This window comes from Psittacula echo (genome assembly GCF_963264785.1).
Source record: "Psittacula echo genome assembly, chromosome: 6".
Lineage (NCBI taxonomy): Eukaryota > Metazoa > Chordata > Aves > Psittaciformes > Psittacidae > Psittacula > Psittacula echo.
Genome location: NC_137743.1, coordinates 19573530 through 19592981, shown reverse-complemented (window position 1 = coordinate 19592981; position 19452 = coordinate 19573530). Strand labels below are relative to the sequence as shown.

At 42.5% G+C, this 19452-nt stretch overlaps 1 protein-coding gene across 1 annotated transcript; it reads left to right on the top strand.

Annotated features, from left to right (window-relative positions):
• Positions 1–2346: 2346 nt before the first annotated feature.
• LOC308222731 (gastric triacylglycerol lipase-like) lies at positions 2347–18529 on the top strand (the record flags this gene model as incomplete). The annotated part of the gene is given in 10 exon segments (XM_080621082.1): positions 2347–2382; positions 2385–2504; positions 7594–7708; positions 8813–9011; positions 9283–9392; positions 10716–10852; positions 11568–11708; positions 13282–13353; positions 17370–17438; positions 18299–18529. Coding segments are annotated over 10 exon segments (1230 nt in total).
• Positions 18530–19452: the final 923 nt, after the last annotated feature.

Genomic DNA, 19452 nt, shown 5'->3' with positions numbered 1-19452 from the left:
GTTCAATATCTGCCCCCTCCGCCAACACAGAAAAATCTTGGCAAATTCAATCTTTGCTGACAACATCTTCAGAATCTGTGTACATGAACCCTCCAGGGTGGGAGAAAGGAGCTGGTTTCATCTTGGCAATGACAGCACTTCAATGGGACACTTTGGTTCAAAGTTACACTCTGAACCCAGCAGGAACCTCCCATCTTTTGCTATTTCACATGGAAGCTACTGGCTGCCAAACAGCTGAGCTGTTCTAACTCTTATCATGGCTATGAGAAGCCTCTTTGGGTTTTAAACACTGAAATGAAAATTACCCAACCACCGCTAGAAAGAATCCATTATCTCCATCCCATATGTAATTAGAGCCCTTTGCTCATTAGTGGGAAGGGCTGCTTTGAAAGCAGTGCTGAAGAAATTGTCATCCGATTTAATTTCCTGGAGAACTCTGGCTCTACCAATCTTGTTTCAAATAGGTACTTACTGCACAAAGACTCTGCCTTGAAGGATACCCTCCACAGTTATTGGGTTACAGAGTCATGGGTCACTGTCCCTCCACAATGAAATGCCATTAGCTTCACTATGGAAAGAAACACAGTGCACTTAGGGGTTTCCTTTCAGATCAGAGTGACACCATCATTCTCCATTTGAATCAAATGTTAGCATGGACTAATCTGGGATGGTAACCAGGGCAGGTACAGCTGTTACACTAAGACAGTTCACTGGTGATACTCTATAACCAAAGGGTCAATGTCTCACTCTGCAATATGGTTCATTAGCTGAACAAATTAACCATGCCTGGTACCACTTCTGTTCCTTTCCCTTCCAAGACAAACAACAGGTCTGTTTCATTTCCTGAACCCACTGCTGAAGCCTGTCCCATTGCTTTGTCCTCCATGAACATAAGTAGAGTTTGAATCAAAAAAACCAGCTCCCCTCCAGACAAGAACATTCCTTACATCCAGTGCAAATTCCTGGGGGCAAATACCCTCTAGAAAGTCAGCCCTTCAACTAACTCATTGCTTGTAGAAGAAACACATGAGGACTTGAGACCTACTTTATGAGTTTTCAACACTTAAAATGGGAAATGAAACAGCAAATATCTGAAAGAAGCCAGAGCAACCCCGAAATTCACCTAAGAAAGAGATTTCAGCCATTCAGCTATTTTGTAACCTGAGAGACCATAAAGGAGGCAGGGTGTTGAATTTTCTGGAAAATCAGTAAGAATCAGGTTGGGCAAGGAGCTTTGGAAAAATCATGGGGACTGTTGATCCTACCTGGGAACATGAGGAGGGACTGGACATTATGTTGCAGAAGCCCTTCAAGGTGATTAATTTATTGTTTGTCACTTATAGACATCAGCAGCTGAGTTACGTTCCTTTTAACTAAGAAATTACCAAACTACCTTTTCACCATCACAAAAAATGTTGTCTGCTTTGTATGTAAAGCGGAAGTGTTATATGGCTTCACTGATATCCCATTCTTATTTCACTCCTTTCCTTCCCCCACTACCCAATGGCATCGTATTATTTGCAGTGCTGCTCCCAAGAACACACCTTTTCATCTGGTGTTCTCCTAAATGCTCATCAGTCCATAATGAAACACAAGATCTTCTGAAGACAATTATGAATCAATTGGCTAAAAAGGCTGCTCCCGACATAAGAGGATCCTACTTTGTTTGTAGCTGCCTAAGGACACAGAAGGTGTCCTTCTGCCCATGGTTATTAAGCCAATTTCAGTGAGGACTGAGCCCCCAAGCTGTCTATAAGTAATTCAGCAGTTAGGCAAAGATCTCCAGCAATATTACCTTTTCAGAGTTGATGAAAATGGCTTGGCAGAAGCAAGAACCCGTGTTTGCTCCCTCAGAGAGAAAAGTTGTATGATGTTTTCAAGTCTTCTTTGGCACCAGAGTGTCATTACAGAAGCCATGACGACTCTGAGTGACTAATATAGAATAAGATGGGTTTCATGAGTTGTGTTGCTCACTGAAAAACAAGACAGTCTGTAATGTTAAAGTTAACATAAAGTAAATGAAAAGCAATAGCAGAGACAGTGCTCTTGAAAGTGTATGTTGAAAGAAGCTGGACACTTCCTCCTCTTTGTCCTGAAAAGATTACATCTGGAACAGCCCCTCAGCTGGATGACAGTACAGGGCAAGGTCTGCCACAGCCTCAGGGAACTGGAACACCCAGGTACAAGCTAAACATCCTAATTACTGATTTGTAGGTACTTCTTAAACTTTCCTGCTCCACAGCACATTTTGGGTTTGTGAATTTCACCAGAAGATCTTTTTCATCTCAAAGATTTCCCCATTTCTGAAACATTGCCAAAGCAACACTTAAACACGCTCTACAATACATGCTGCCAACTCATGACACTGACAGCTGCTACCCTGAAGTGCTCATTGTTTTCTGGCTTCCTTTTATCAGCGCAGGTTTCTGCCAGTGAATCAGTCTGCTAGTGGAGACAGACTAGGAACTGAGGCAGAGGATACAAGCAAGGCAGTCCATACAGAGGTAAGTTGCTTATACATATGTCTTCATATGTCTTTTTCTCTGTTGCCTGTCTCCATAAAGACATTCAGCCTTGGTTTTGTGCAGTTGCTTGTAAGAACAGACAGCGTTTTGTCTCTCGGATCTGTATGCCTATTGGTATGCACAGAAGTGCTTGTTGGCTCACGATAGAAGACAAAGAAGTGCCACCTGCACAAAAGGAAGAACAAGAGCAACTATTTCATTTCACTCAGCTTGTTTTCTTCAGGCTGAGAACAAGGGAATGAAAGTCACAACGTTGCAACAGTGTGTGTAAACTGGACCTTCTGCTATTGCAGTGTAATGCACATGCATGTTTTGTTAGTGAGTAAGGCAAGGCAGCACATTCTCATATACATTCAGTCACAGTTGCTTCTCTGGTTGGTGTGTGCATGCCTTACAACTTACATTAAATAAATTTAGACTGCTTAAAGAACAAAGATGGATGGATAAATTTCTGGAGGGCTTCCATCTTAGTTTCATTAAAAGTATCTAAAGAACTTTCAAGGGCATTTCTCTCTCCGACCTTTTTAACTTCTAACCATTCTTTAATTACAGTTTAACATGCCCATCCATCTCACTAGATAAAACATTGCTCACATCTCCTAATTGTCTTCATTCCTGAAGCTTAGGGAGCAGTGGTCTGCCAAGACTGATATTGCTTAGCCCACAGTATCTGGTTTAAAAGGCAAATAACTGGAAGTCCATGAGCCATGCCAGCTAAGCCAGGTGATTATTGAAGGGCACTGAGAAAAGTTTGCCTTAACAAATGTCTCCGCATTGCATTGACTAGTTTTGAAAGTGATTTGAAAACAAGCTGAGACATTAGCAGAACTTTTTCTTCCCAAATAAGATTCCCTGTGCAGGTAGGAGGAAGCATAATTTACTGCCATTAGACTGGAGTAAAACAACAGAAAGCTAAAAAATAGTGTTTGGCTGGCTACGTAGTTGTGAGGCTTCTTGTTTTGAAAACAGAAATTAAGAGGAATTTAATATACAAAGGGAATTGAATGCAGTGTGTTTTGATGCCAAATTTAAAGTTCTGGGTGTTTCCAAACACTGGTTCATTCGAACTCTCCAATGACTCATGAGGTCTGACTTTTTTAAATTTGTTCAGTCAAATTTAAAGGTTAAATTTCTGGTTAAATACCAGAAAAATTTGAAATTTCTTTTCCTATAAAGAGACTTAAAGAGTGCAAAAATATCTTGGTTACCCCCCCTAACTTCCACAAATCCTGCTCATCTTCCCCATTAATTACCAGAGAATACTTTCTTATTTTATATCTGTAGCTCCATTTCCAAGTCAAAATACACTTCACAGAGCAGCATGTCTCCTCACAGCAGATGTCTTATGCTAGAAGCAGACTCCAGAAACATGCGGCTGCATGAAAACCTCTGTTCTTCATTAAACATTGGATTCTCCATGTCTAATGGACCTAGCAATGCCTGGTTTCAGAAAAACTTGTTCACTTAGTCTGCTTAACTTCCTAATGCAAACTATAATAAAGGCAGGTCTCCTATGACATTCTCTCACAAAGTGACATCGATGTCCAGGCATGCTGTGGCTACTTTCAAGCTACATGGGCACTGACTAGTTGTCTAGTTCACTTTTGCTGACTGTTAAACTAGTTGCAGAACATACAACAGCTGTCTTTGGCCTGCCTTTCCCACAGCAACACACTAACCCCAGCAAACAGTCCTCAGAAGATCCTGTGAATCCATTCCCTTACAAGCTTGTATCTCAGTGCTGAACATAGCAGGTATTTACAAATGACATCCAGAGTTAATTACAGAATGGACAGAAATGTGGACTAACATAAACACACTGCAGTCATAGAAGTATGCCCTCTTCTTCTGAGGAAACCAAGCTTACAAAAGCAGTAATGTTCCCAGTCATTATTGGTGAGGCAATTTTACTAGATGCCTCAATGAGTTGAAGCCTTACGTTGCATTACCTGACCCTTTTGTCCCATGGATTCTCTTGCTGAACATTCATATAGCCTGTCTGATCTTTATGGCCTTTATCCACATGCAAAATGGCCACTACTTTTCTCTTTGCAGCTCTCATTCTCTCCTCGCTGATGCAGGCATAGCATACAACTATTAGATATATAAGGGCTTTTCTAGAATGTGTAAGCACAGTCCTGAACTTCATGTATGAATCATTTTTGTACAGTTCTTCAGATTAGAAAAAAAAAAATCCTATCCTACTTACTTGCAGCTCTCTTGCAGGCAAAGACTGCTTTTCTTGTTCTTCAAGAAGTTTTAACTTACAGTCCCACATCCAGTAATCTTCTGGGATGCAGAACCTTCTCTTTCCTAGGGAGCATCTAAGTCAACATTTTCATGTTGAAAGCAAAGAAAGTGTTCCTGCATACATTGACTGTGTTCTGGGAAATAAAGACTAAAACCTGGAAGCATGTATACTGTAGGTGAAGTCAGCATAACCTGGTGCTAGATAGACTGCACTCTGCATTCAGAGAAGCTGATCTGGTACCATCAGTCAACCCAGGAAAGTGCAAGGTCTCACCTTCCTATGACCAATACAAGATTTGCAATATGAACTGCCATTTCTAAGAAATATGGGAGATAGACCCTTGGCAACATGAAGTCAGTCTCAGGCTCCACGGCTCACTGCTCTAAAACCAAATAATTCCATGGTTTCTTGGCTGGTGGTAGCCATTGATTTTGAGACAGAAACATTGGACTCAGAAGTAGCAGCAGGAAAAACGCAATTTCTGGGGATAACAGAGAGGCAGTTTGGAAGAAGCAGGCAGCAAGGAGCTAGTGAAGAAGCCTGAGGGGCTGGTAAATGGAGACCTGGATGACTCAGTTTCAATCTGAAAGGCAAGGCTGACAGGGAATTGACTTATGAGGCTTCTGGGGAGCCACACATGGTGACGTTGTTCACTTCATGTTATCAGAGGAACTAGTTTCAAATAGAGCTTGAACCTGGTCTGGGGCACATCACCCCACAGTGAAAGCACAAGCTAGCACTGACCTGGTGAAAGTATAGTGCCCTAAGCCCTTTACATCTCCTCCCAGAGTCCCTGAATAACTGCCTCTGCACCTTTCACAAGCCTCGTTGACTGTCCCTCACCCCAATACACCCCTGACCAGCGCCAAGAATGGCATTTGAACTCAAAGGAGTAGAGGGCAGGTAGGAAGAGACCTCTCTCACCTCATTCCTGGCGAGACAGGAAACAAACAGTGCTTTCTTCTGCTTTCACTTCTCTTGCTGGCAGAGAAGAGGAGTCAGATAAAGGCAGACAATCTGGGTGATGGTCATCTCAAGTACTCATGCTTCTTTGTCAGGCTTCTGTTGGATTCATGCCAACACCTTGCCCTGTCTGCCAACCACAGCTCCCTTGTTACCTGCAGAGTGCTCAGGCATGTTCACATGTGATATGTCAAAGTGTTTTCCTCACCTGTTCTGCAACCCTGCCTGTTGAACAGGGTGAGCTGCAGAGGGTGCTTCCTCACAAAGGTACTTATTCTGGCAGCCCCTGGGGAACAGACTGTGGGCAACCTTCTTCAACTCCCCAGTTGTGTCTTCCTGTGGAATTCCATGCCACTCCTAATGCAGACAACCCTGCATGTGCTCTTTCATTCAGCCCCAAGATGTGGTGTCTCCTCATGCTGCTCTGCTCTCAAGCAATTGCCTTTTCAGCAGGATTCACAACACCCTCCACTCTGAACTCAGATGAAAGCCAGTTCAGGAAGACTCGTAACCCTGAATCCCTTATGAATGTTGTAAGTTGGGTCATTTTCTCTCTTTCTTTCTCGTGTCTCTCCCAATACCACTACCACTGCCCCATCACTAACAGTCACAGTGAGGAGTCTAAAAAGTGTCCCTTCTGCATTTCTTATTTTCCCAACCTGCCTTTTCCAAAACCACTGCATTACAGTCACCTTTGCAATGAGGGTTGGCTACGAATGTGCCAGGGACAGATGCGACTCTTGCATATGGCATGAGGACAGACACATAACACTGCAGTGGAGGGTGCTGGCTGCTACTTTTGCCTCCAAGGACAGGTAACTCTCCAAAGGGGCACTGGAGATCCAGTCTACTGCATTTTGACTCCAGCAGCAGGACTCAGCCCTGGACTGTGACCAAAGCCAGACTACACTCTCCAGTCCATACCAACTGAACAACAGAATTTCACTGCCTACATTTAGGATGAACCCCAACAGAAAAACGATGAACACAAGGCTGGGTGATGCCTCATGACACTTTTTTGCAGTCACCTTTCTCAACACACATTGGTATTTCTGGCCGCTGTACAAAGAAGGGAAGGTATGAACCTGGCAAGAGGACAAAGATCCTCCAGCACTATGATAGGGAGCACCAGCTAAGAAGAAACATCTAAACAGTCCAAGCTGCCAGAGAAGAATTCCTTTGCTGTGGAGGCAAAGGCTGGTTTCCAGTCTCAAAGTAAGCAAAGCCCTCCCTTTCTGTAACAACCTCTTTCCTCAGTATAGTGGCAAGGGAGGATGAATTCCCCCTTCAAGCAGCAGATTCTCATTACACAAAGTAATCCAAGACCCACTGCTCTGAATCATCAAAGATTTCCTCACAGTACATGCAAAATTAGGTGTAGGTGGTCTTATGAGTTCCTTAGTGAAAAGAGCTCCACCCTTGTTTGCCTTGCCTTCTTGGCTTGCCTAACTACTACACTTCGGCAAGGAAGGATTGATTATGGACCAAATCCCAGAGCTTTTGGCATTGTCTTATATCAACACTCCTATATATTTAACTTATAGAAAGGTATGATCTGTATCAGCCTTGCAAAACTGGACAAATTATCTCCCAAAAAGTTAGTCACTCAGTACAGTCCTGTTTCATCCCATAATGTGCTGTCGAATACCAGACAACTACCACTTAAGCAGGACTGAAGAAGACTTTGGTGCATCTTTTTACAAGATCTGTAATAATCATTCTCAGCCGCGCTCTCTGTGGCCAGCGGCCTTGCACTGATATCTCAGAATAGCCCACATCCACACTGCTCAGCTTGGTTACCCTCCAAAACAGAACAACCTGCATGTTCACAAGCTCTCCTTTGGCTTCTCACAGAGTGAAATTATCAGATACCATGGATACCCCAGTGAGGAATACGAAGTTACTACGGAGGATGGGTACATTCTTGGTGTTTTCAGAATTCCTGCTGGGAGGAACAGCCAAAATACAGGTACGACACAGTCATAGGATGGAAGTAGGAAAAACAGGAGAAAGCTTGAGAGTCAACCCTTCTATGGGTCCCCATCTTTCTCCTTTGCACATGCCGTGACATGTTCCACACCTTTCAGTCTCAGCAAGGCCACCTAGTCAGGAATCTGGCCTGAATTCTGAATCCATCTGAAATCCCTGCATTCAGTGTCTCTGTTACTATTTGAGACTTTTCTAATAATTTTGTAATATCACAGGTTTGTTCTTTCATGTGGGCTGGGGAGGATGTGTTAAACTGGATGTTGGAAGGTTTTGCATTAGTATCCTAAGTAATATACATTTAAAATAGAAGCCTGACAACAAAGTCTCTCAGGTTGGGCATATGAATATTAGTTCCCAGCCTTCAAAGGACAGAGATATTCTTAAGCAAGTTGATAAGGTCATCAGTGAAAAGAAAATGCATTTCATTTTTTTCATCATGTCTTCTGAATGGAGAAAGAATTTTCACCTGGAATTTGAGGTGCCCTGATGATGCTATTTTGTTTATACTCCTTATTAGAACTATAGAATAATTCATTCTGAATGCCCCCTCCTATTTCTATCTCCTCCTTCAGAGATCATCTGGACCAGCCTCATTGTCAGAGTAAGCTTAACCAAAGTTAGATGAGGAGCCCTGCTCGGCTGGCTACTAAGTAGACCTAAGGCTAGATACGCTGCTTTATCTTTCATACACTATTTATATTTACAAAATATATTTACAAATACAAAACAATAATGTTTGTATTTCATTCACATATGCCTTCAGCAGTTTTCAGCTGTGGATAGATGGTTTCAATGTAGTCACCTGCAAGTTTGCTTTCCAGTACAAAAGGAGCTGAGGAGAGGCCTCCTCATTAAATTCCTAATTTGCCAGTCCTGTCATGAAATTGTTATAAAATGTCATTAAATGTTTCCTGCTTACATGGAACAAACCCCTCAGGTTTCTCCAACCAATATCTATGCATAGTTCTCCTGGGGGCTTCTTGAGGGAGGAAAGATTTAAACCCTCTTAAAAGCTAAACTCTGCACCCCAATCTTAAATACACATTAATGACTGCTCCAATATAAGAATATTTTTCTTTTCCAGGGCAAAAGCCTGTAGTCTTCCTACAGCATGCTCTTCTAGGAGATGCTACACACTGGATTTCTAACCTTCCCAACAACAGCTTGGGCTTCGTCCTCGCAGATGCTGGTTATGATGTCTGGATGGGAAACAGTCGAGGGAACACTTGGTCTTTAAAACACAAGACCCTTAATCCCAGCCAGAAAGCGTTCTGGCAGTTCAGGTACCCTGTAGAGGGAAAATTACTCAGACAAAAACTCTGAGGGGACGAGATAGCTTCAGCCTGATGGTTTTTACCTAAACCAACACTAGAACAAGGTCTACACCAACCAAGGGGAGTAAAGAACCAGATGAAGAAGGATGCTCACTACTACACAAATTTGAGAGCATTGGCTGGGGAAGAGATTTCAGACTGGGAAACAAAATGGAATACTCAGTAATTCACACTGTGATAGCTAAATTGCCTGCTAACATTCTGTGTTTCTCCCCTGTAGCTTCGATGAAATGGGTAAATATGATATTCCAGCAGAGCTGTACTTCATCATGAATAAAACTGGACAGAAGGATGTATATTACATTGGTCACTCTGAAGGCACAACATCAGGTAATGTCAGGACACTCACTGTTCACAACCACTCAGGTTTATATCTGATCAGGAGGTGGGTCGCCCTATTGATTCAGTTGTTTTCTTGTTTATAGAGAGCTAGCAAACATAGAAGTGCCTTCTGAGTTGAGATTTGGAAAATATGCAAAACTTTTCTAAACCAAGCTTTGACTACACTTAATAAGCAAAGAAACCTAATAGTAGATCCAAATACAGTTCAACTCTTCATATAATTAGAGACATGAGAGTAGTTATTTACTGTGTACTTCAGGTATTTTTCTTAAATTCTTAGCAACAGGAATTTTCAAGTTCCTCTTTTGTATTAAAACATTCAGTTAATTCCTTTGTGAACAGGAAGGAAAAGCTAAAAAGATAAAACAGCAAATATAATACATGACTTCAAATAACAAGACAAGGAAAAAGAGCCTTAACATTACTAAGTCATGTGACTTAATGGCAATGTTAAAATTGAAGGCATAGTTTATGAGTCGCTTTAACTGGCAATATTACTATTTAAAATTATATTGTCAAAGGCTGAACATTAGGAAAAAAGTGTCAATGACTTATCTTCCCTTAGTGCCAGCCTTTAGCATTAACTCACTGCATGGCCTCTGAATGCAACTAACTTTCTTTTAGAATAAGTTAAGGGTTCCTGATGTTTACAGTGTAAGATCCGTGAATGGACATTGACTAGAAAATGAGCAACTGCCAGTTCATTAATGTGAAATGACCTAGAAGAAAAGAGAAGGAGATGTGGGAAAATCATATATCGTCACAGTTCCAGACCTTTTCCTTCTTTTCTTCTCATGAAATTACTTAAAGACCCTCATGGCAAAACAAAGTAATGACCTAGGATTTCTTCAGCTGCCTTTGATGCAAACAATCGGTTGAAAAGATTAAAAGCTCCCACTATTCAGCTAATTATTCTGCAGTTTAATGGAAGCATGAACCTACACAGACCTTTAGAGACTGTAATATGAAAAACTTGGGTTTTATGGGAGTTTTTTGAACTTTAGGGGGCATTGATTTTATCACAAAAACCTTGTTGACATGTTGCCTACAAAAACTGTTCTGATAAATGCAGTATCCAGACATGCTTTAAAACTCAGAATGAGCCTTGCCCTTGCCTCCAAAATAAAATCAGTTTCAGGACTTAGCTTCAACATTCACCTCAGGTAAAACATGAAGCACAGACAAACATGAACAACAGACAATGGGCTGCAGATCTAGTCTAATTTCTCATTTGCTACCTACTGCTTATTTGTTTATCTTGTCTGTGGAAGATGTCTTCACTAACTCAGGCTGTCTCTTCTGTATTTGCAGGCTTCATAGCATTTTCTACATACCCTGAGCTGGCTAAACGGGTGAAAATATTCTGTGCTCTGGGCCCAGTAACCTCATGTTCATATGCTACAAGCCCTCTGGTTAAGATAACAAATCTTCCTGAACCACTGATGTGGGTATGTCATTTTTCTCCCTAAGAGTCCCAATGCTTGACTTAACTTCACAGGGTTCACTTAACTTGAGACAAAGTGTTCCTGAACAGATGACATGCTGATGCAGAGCTTGGGATGAATTGAGTGCTTTTGAAAAATCTGTTCCAAACTCTGTGGGGAAAGTACTGGAGATACAGGGCTTGTAGCAGCAGGTCCCAGTCAAGCAGGAGACTTGTGAAACTCTCTCATCATAGGGCTCTTGAAGTTAACTAATATTTTGCTGGCCTCATGCAGAAGGAACTAAACCAGAGCTGCAGTAGCAGCTATACAATCTCTGGGACTTCAGAAATGCATGAGCATTGAGGTCATTTCACTAGAAATGGAGGATGGTTTCTTCCAGTATTGATGACAGTAATAGGAAGAAGGAAGGATACATGATGCACTATGGGGAAGAATTCAAAACCTGCCTGGACACCTTCCTGTGTAACCTCATCTAGATGTTCCCCCCGGCAGGGGGATTGGACTAGATGATCTTTTAAGGTCCTTTCCAATTCCTAATATTCTGTGATTCTGTGATTCTGTGAAGGTGTTGCAAGGGGTACTGGGAGAGCAACGTTCTTTAGCAATCTTTGAGTACTGAGTTAGGAGGATGGGCTATTAGCAACAGTTTCATGCATAAAATACTCCTGTAACAAGGTACAAAACAAAGTGCTGTGATTGTGTTTTTTCCTTCCCTCAGTTACTATTCGGTTGCAAAGGAACCATGCACCAGGTTGGTTTTCTGAGAGGACCTGTGACACAGTTATGTGCAAGCCTGGATAAGTTTTGTGGCCACATACTCTGTTATGTAGCTGGAGGTAGCATTAAAAATCTGAACACGGTATGTATATGCAAGAACTCATAAGCAAAACTACTCAAAGCAAAACTGAGGTGATATCAGAAGTTACAAAAGTTACATCTGTCCGCTCTATCCTTACCTAGTAACTGTTAGGAATGTAAACATATATAAACCACAACATAGTTCTCAGCAGATGGAGCGAATCCCAGGACATTGTGCCAAACAGTACTAGAGCTAATGATGGATGGGAGCAACAATTAGACAAATCCTAGCCACAGAAAGGACAGAAAACAGTCTGGAGCTATACTACACATGTCAATAGATGTGCCCTCTTTTGAGGCTAAGTCAACCATATTTTGGTCATACAGAGATGCTCTTTAAAAAAAGCAAATGGATGATGGAGTCAGACTTCTTGGTAATACAGTTCCCAGTTTGCTTCTTTAGCATGCAGACACCAGGGTCCTCTGAACACTGGAATAATTGAAAAGCAGGAAAAAGCTCCTTTTCCCTTCCCACTTTTCAGACTGCTTGTACCAGAACTTGGACCTCAAAAGCTATAGTAAGGGGCATTTTCTTTATTTTCCTTTTCTGGTTTTTGTGGGTTTTGGTGGTGGTTTTTTTTTTTTTTTTTTTTTTTTTTTTGGTTTTTTTTTGTCCTTAGAACTGTGCTCAACAACTTACTCTGCAAAAAATCTATAGAGCTACAGAAAGCCCTTCCCCTGTGTCTGTGGAGTGAAACACATCTACAGTGGGATTCACAGAGATTAGCGAGCCAGGCAGAGGGGACAGGAGAGACAGGAGAGCTGTCCCTATGCTTGCTAACATATGGATGCTGTAGTGTGTCTTAATTCCCCTTACAGTGGCCAAAGTATGCAGAAGCTGGCCTGTGTAACGTTTATTACTGCAACATCTGTAAAGACTGAGGACCGTTTTTCTCCATCTACAACCACTCGTAAAAGCTATACGGGAAAGCAGTGAGAATCAAAGGTTCAATGCAAAAGCAGTTAGAGGCATTGCAGCCCCTTTGAATTTCAGAGCTAAACCATTAAGGATCTTTCCTGACTTGGGTTAAATCACTAATGTGGTTCTCAGGGCAAGATAACAAGTCTGAGGAGGAATCTGGGGAGATGGAGTTAGAACATCTCCTTAACAGAACTATAAAAATGCAGAACTAAAAAAAAAAAAAAAAAAAAAAAAGAAGAAGAAAAAGCAATCGGTTTTGTAAGCTGGCTTCTTTAGCACTAGGAGTAAAGTGAAGAGAAAACCAAAGCTTCAAAAGACTTACACGCTCATAGGAATTTGATGTGAAGTGAGGAATCTACTTTGGCAAGGACTGGAAAGTTTTTCCCTACTGTTGCTGAACCACAGGATCCCACAGTACTGTCTTCAGGGAGCAGACTTGCTTTCATGGAGAAAGTGTGCAGGCACATACAATTAAACAGCTATTCCTAAGTCTGCTTCTCAGTTTTCTGTCTGATATTTGAAGCATATCCGATTAAAATGGGGGTTTAACACAGAAGCAGTATGTTGCTCAGGTCCTTCACATCTTTATTCTGTCACAGCATTTATAACACTTTGGATCACTGCGTTTATAACACTTTTGCTTTCTCTCCAGAGTCGAACAGATGTATATGTAGGACATTCTCCTGCTGGAACATCAACACAGGACTTTATCCATTGGCATCAGGTATAATTGCATGCTGCCCTATAAACAAACTCTTACTACTGCTTTTAATTCAACCAATAGCCCACAGGGAAGTCCAGAGAGGGTGGATTTAGGAAACTGCCCATCACATCCTCTCACATGCTTCTATGGGCACCTGTCAGAAGGAGCACTGTTTCCCATGGAACACTAGAGCATTATCTGAATTGCCCCTTTGGTATCAGGCACTGAGATTTCCCCAGGACATATCAGACAGTAAGGATCAGTATAAAAAGAAAATAGCAAAGGCAATACAGCAAGCAGATTTCTAGCACATTCCCAGCTACTTTAAGCCTTGAAGTCAGGATTTTCTAAACTGACAGACAATCATAGAATCATAGAATAGTTAGGGTTGGAAAGGACCTTAAGATCATCTAGTTCCAACCCCCCTGCCATGGGCAGGGACACCTCACACTAAACCATGTCACCCAAGGCCTCATTCAACCTCGCCTTGAACACCGCCAGGGATGGAGCATTCACAACTTCCCTGGGCAACCCATTCCAGTGCCTCACCACTCTCCCAGTAAAGAATTTCTTCCTTAGATCCAATCTAAACTTCCCCTGTTTAAGTTTGAACCCGTTACCCCTTGTCCTGTCACTACAGTCCCTGATGAACAGTCCATCCCTAGCATCCTTGTAGGCCCCTTTCAGATACTGGAAGGCTGCTATGAGGTCTCCACGCAGCCTTCTCTTCTCCAGGCTGAACAGCCCCAACTTTCTCAGCCTGTCTTCATACGGGAGGTGCTCCAGTCCCCTGATCATCCTCGTGGCCCTCCTCTGCACTTGCTCCAACAGTTCCATGTCCTTTTTATGTTGAGGACACCAGAACTGCACACAATACTCCAAGTGAGGTCTCATGAGAGCAGAGTAGAGAGGCAGGATCACCTCCTTCGACCTGCTGGTCATGCTCCTTTTGATGCAGCCCAGGATACGGTTGGCTTTCTAGGCTGCGAGCACACACTGAAGCCGGCTCATGTTCATTTTCTCATCGACCAACACCCCCAAGTCCTTCTCCGCAGGGCTGCTCTGAATCTCTTCTCTGCCCAACCTGTAGCTGTGCCTGGGATTGCTCCAACCCAGCTGTAGGACCTTGCACTTGGCATGGTTAAACTTCATAAGGTTGGCATCAGCCCACCTCACAAGCGTGTCAAGGTCCTTCTGGATGGCATCCCTTCCCTCCAGTGTATCAACTGAACCACACAGCTTGGTGTCATCGGCAAACTTGCTGAGGGCGCACTCAATCCCACTGTCCATGTCACCGACAAAGATGTTGAACAAGACCGGTCCCAACACCGATCCCTGAGGAACACCACTCGTTACCGGTCTCCAGCCAGACATCGAGCCACTGACCACAACTTTGTGTGCAGCTATCCAGCCAGTTCTTTATCCACCGAGTGGTCCATCCATCAAATTGATGTCTCTCCAATTTAGAGACAAGGATGTCAAGCGGGACAGTGTTGAACGCTTTGCACAAGTCCAGGTAGATGACATCAACTGCTCTGCCCCTGTCCATCAGTTTCGTAGCCCCATCATAGAAGGCCACCAAATTGGTCAGGCAGGATTTCCCCTTAGTGAAGCCATGCTGGCTGTCACCAAGCACCTCCTTGTTTTTCATGTGCCTTAGCATGCCTTCCAGGAGAATCTGCTCCAAGATTTTGCCAGGCACAGAGGTGAGACTGACTGGTCTGTAATTCCCTGGGTCATCCATTTTCCCCTTCTTGAAAATGGGGGTTATATTTCCCTTTTTCCAGTCATCAGGAACTTCACCTGACAGACATGATTTTTCAAATATGATGGCCAGTGGCTTAGCAACTTCATTCACCAGCTCCTTCAGGACCCGCGGATGGATTTCGTCAGGTCCCATGGACTTGTGTACATTTAGGTTTTTAAGATGGTCTCGAACCAGATCCTCTCCTACAGTGGGCCTAGGGTCCTCATTCTCACAGTCCCTGCGTCCACCTTCCAAGACTTGGGTGGTGCAGTCAGAGACTTTGCCAGTGAAGACCGAGGCAAAGAAGTCATTAAGAACCTCAGCCTTCTCCAAATCTAGGGTAGCCAGTTCTCCCGATAGCTTCCGGAGGGGGCCTACGTTGTCCCTAGTCTGTCTTTTATTTGCTACATACCTATAGAATTCCTTCCTGTTATCCTTTATATTCCTAGCCAAGCTTAATTCTAACTGGTCGCTAGCTTTCCTAACCTGGTCCCTAGCTTCCTGGACAACATCCCTGTATTCTTCCCACGCCGCCTGTCCTTGCTTCCACCTTCTATAAGCCTCTTTTTTCCTCTGAATTTTCCTGAGCAGCTCCTTATCCATCCAAGGAGGTCTCCTGGCCCTCCTGCTGCACTTCCTTCTAGTTGGGATGCAACACTCCTGAGCTTGTGGCAGGTGATCCTTGAATAACAACCAACAGTCTTGGGCCCCCCTGCCCTCTAGGGCTATATCCCATGGAACCTTACTGAGCAGGTTCCTGAAGAGGCCAAAGTCTGCTCTCTTGAAGTCCAGGGCAGTGAGCTTGCTGCACGCTCTTCTCACTGTCCTGAGGATCTCGAATTCGACCATCTCGTGATCGCTGCAACCAAGGCTGCCCTGGAATGTCACATTTCCAACCAGCCCTTCCCTGTTGGTGAGCACAAGGTCAAGCATGGCACCTCTCCTTGTCGGCTCCTCTATTACCTGCAGAAGGAAGCTGTCTTCCACACAATCGAGGAACCTCCTGGATTGCCTGTGCTGGGCCGTACCTTCACTCCAACAGATGTCAGGGTGGTTGAAGTCTCCCATGAGAACAAGGGCCTGTGAGCATGAGGCTTTTCCTATCTGTCTGTAGAGCACTTCATCCACAGATTCCTCTTGATCAGGCGGTCTATAACAGATCCCCATAGTAAGGTCTCCCATTGCTGTTCTCCCTTTAACCCTGACCCACAAACTCTCTGTTGACTGCTCACCCATCCCCAGACAGAGTTCCATACTCTCCAGCCTATCCCTAACACAAATAGCAACTCTCTCTCTCCGCCTGCCAGACCTGTCTTTTCTAAAGAGCCTGTAGTCTTCCATTCCAACGCTCCAGTCGTAGGAGCCATCCCACCATGTTTCTGTGATGACTACTATATCATACTCCCGCAGTTAATAAATAATTATTAATAAATATAATTAATATATGACTATATATTATATTATTAATATATAAATACTATTAATATATATTATTAATTAATAAAATTAATTAATAATTATTAATAAATATTATTGTAAATAAACAATCCTTTATTACATGCAACCACTCACAAATAAAATTGATTTTGTGCAAAATAAAGTAACAAAAAAAAAAAAAAGAAAAAGAAAACCAACACACACAGAGAAACAAACAAAAAAAATCAACACTGAAACCCACAAAAAAAAAATCAAACAAAAAATCCTCAAAAGATGTGTACTTAACTCTTAACATCAGTCCTGCAGGGCATATAGCGTCTCTTCTAGACAATCAGATCAGGAAGGCTAATGCCTGTGTCTAATGTTCCACTTGTGTAACTACAGAGCCTTTGCAAGTGTCACCACTGCTGTAAACAGGCCAGACAAACCTGACAAACAAAAGACGTGATGGGAAAAAAAAAAATCTTATATTATGCTAGACTAGTAATAAACTAGTAATAAACCTGAAATGTTCCAGACATTCAGGTCCTCTTCCTGTGTGACAACTGAACCCAACTGTGCATCACAAACAGGGACTCCAACTTTAGTTAACTAAGGTACTCAAGTGAAAATTTAATAACAAAACATACCAAGGGACGTGACTGGGGATCAGGAGAAAAAGTTAGCAAGAGGAAAGGATGGAGCTACTCACCCTACAATCCATCCTCAATGTCCATGGAAGCCTGCAATCAGAGGAAGGGACGGGAATAACTCAGAGTTCACTGTCTAAGCCTTGGCTTCAATCACAGGCAGGAAAATGCCTCCTGCACACTGCTTCTCGGTCCCTCAACACTTCTATCTGTTCTTTTGACAGATAAGATTTGCAGGCCAATTGCAAGCTTATGACTATGGCCCTAAGGAAAACATGAAGAAATACAACCAGGTAAGGCAATACAGTTTTACTGAGAACTATCCTCAGGTCCTGAAAAAACTAAGAACAGAAGAATTCACATTTCAGCACCCGTGGGTGATACAGAAAGAGGAAGAGAATGTCTGAGGTAAAGTTTCTCCTGAATTTAATACTCATAAAATTCTATTCACAGAGAAGGTATAGGCAGGTCCCTGCAAACAGCTAAGAAAGTTTGGTTTGCTTCTTTTACTGATGCAGACATGTGTCCAATGACATGTCAATTTACCTGCCATTCCCAAAAGGCTAACAGCCAATCCTAAGACTGGATGAGTATGGGGCTCTTCACTGCCCCAAAAATCCTCAAGGTCTGCCTTTCAGCTAAGGAAAGAAATGATTCTCACAGCTAAAACTGAAATGCATACCTTAGTTTTGGGAAGCTCAGAAAAATTCTAGAGTGAAATTATAAAGGACCAAAGTATTTCTTTGACACTTAAATCCAAAGCATAACAACTAAGACCAACAGTTGCACTCCGTGCCCCAACAAAACTTAAAGATCTTCCCACTTTAAATATACACATTAATAAGCTCAACAGTTCTTGACTGATAAACAGACATGGCTCTTTTCATATCTGTTCTGAAGGCAAAAGCAGGCTTTAAACTGCAAGACAACTCTGCCACGTCCTATGGAAAGACACGGGAATAAAATGGATCATTACTTTTCATAGTAGACAGGGAAAGGGATTAGGGTAATAGACACTAAGAGGGTGGGCTTAATCCTTACTGTTTACTGCAGTGAGTGCAGAAGAGAAAGAGAGGTGCTTGCACAGAATCCTTCCTCTAAAAGCAACCCCTGCTATAACAGCATTCACTCAAGTCTCCTCCCTTTCTCACAGTCTTCGCCTCCTGTGTACAAGATAGAGGAAATAAGCACACCAATTGCTGTCTGGACTGCTGGACAGGACAAATTTGGAGATCCAAAAGACACAGCAAAGCTGCTCCCTCGGATTAAAAATCTCCTTTATCATGAGCACTTTCCTTCTTGGGGTCATCTTGATTTCATCTGGGGCCTTGAAGCAACTGAGAAAATGTATCGGAAAATCATTGAACTAATGACAAAATATTGAAACCACATGCACATGATTCACTCAGCAGAAATTTCCAGAATTTCTGTTTTGCAATAAGGGTGATACCTGGGGAAAAGGTAAACACAGAGACACACATAATGGATAGCAGTATTTACCTGCACTTGTTTCTTGCATTCCTCATAGTTTGAGGAGTTTTATGGTGTTACTCTAACTCCTGTCTTCCTGAGAAGTTTGAGGTGTATAGGAATGAAAACTGAAAACGTGCATATACTTGAGCACACGCTGCAGGGATCACTGAAGTTGGACGATTTTTATTTCTACAAGACTGCAAGACTGATTTTCCTAAGGCTAAACTCTGTTGTTCCCATGTGCATCTTATGTACCCCACAGAGCCATTCCCATGCCCAATTTGTATTTTCCCATGAACACCAAAATGTGGGATTTGTTCATTTGTTTGTTGAAGTACAACTGACCTTTGTTTAAATTAAATCATTTATCTACTTGAGAGAAAACTTGGGGTTTTTTTTACTTCTTTTTTCCTCCTCACATTTACTTACAGTGTCGACACAGTCAAAAGATCTTGAGACACAGGTAACTGAGCAGGCAATAGATAACTTCCAAACAACAAGGAATCCAATGTCAGAAAAACTTGTAGAAATGTTTTCCTGCCCTCCATGCCTAGATGTCACCCAAACATTTGTTCATGCACTCTAAACCCCCCAGCTTCAAAGACCATGGAGGCAGCTGAGGAATAAGGAGATATAGACTTGCCAGAAAGCTGCACTCCAAACAATGCAGCTTCTATCTTCGGAATTACTCGACACCACCAATGAAGTTGTTGCAAGCACTCTGAGCTATCAGCTTTAACTTCCAGATAACTCTTTGTCTTGACTCTTGTCTTTGTTCAAGCAATTCCTGCAGCATGTGAAAGCAGTCAGCTGTTTCCCCTTTCCAGCCATTAG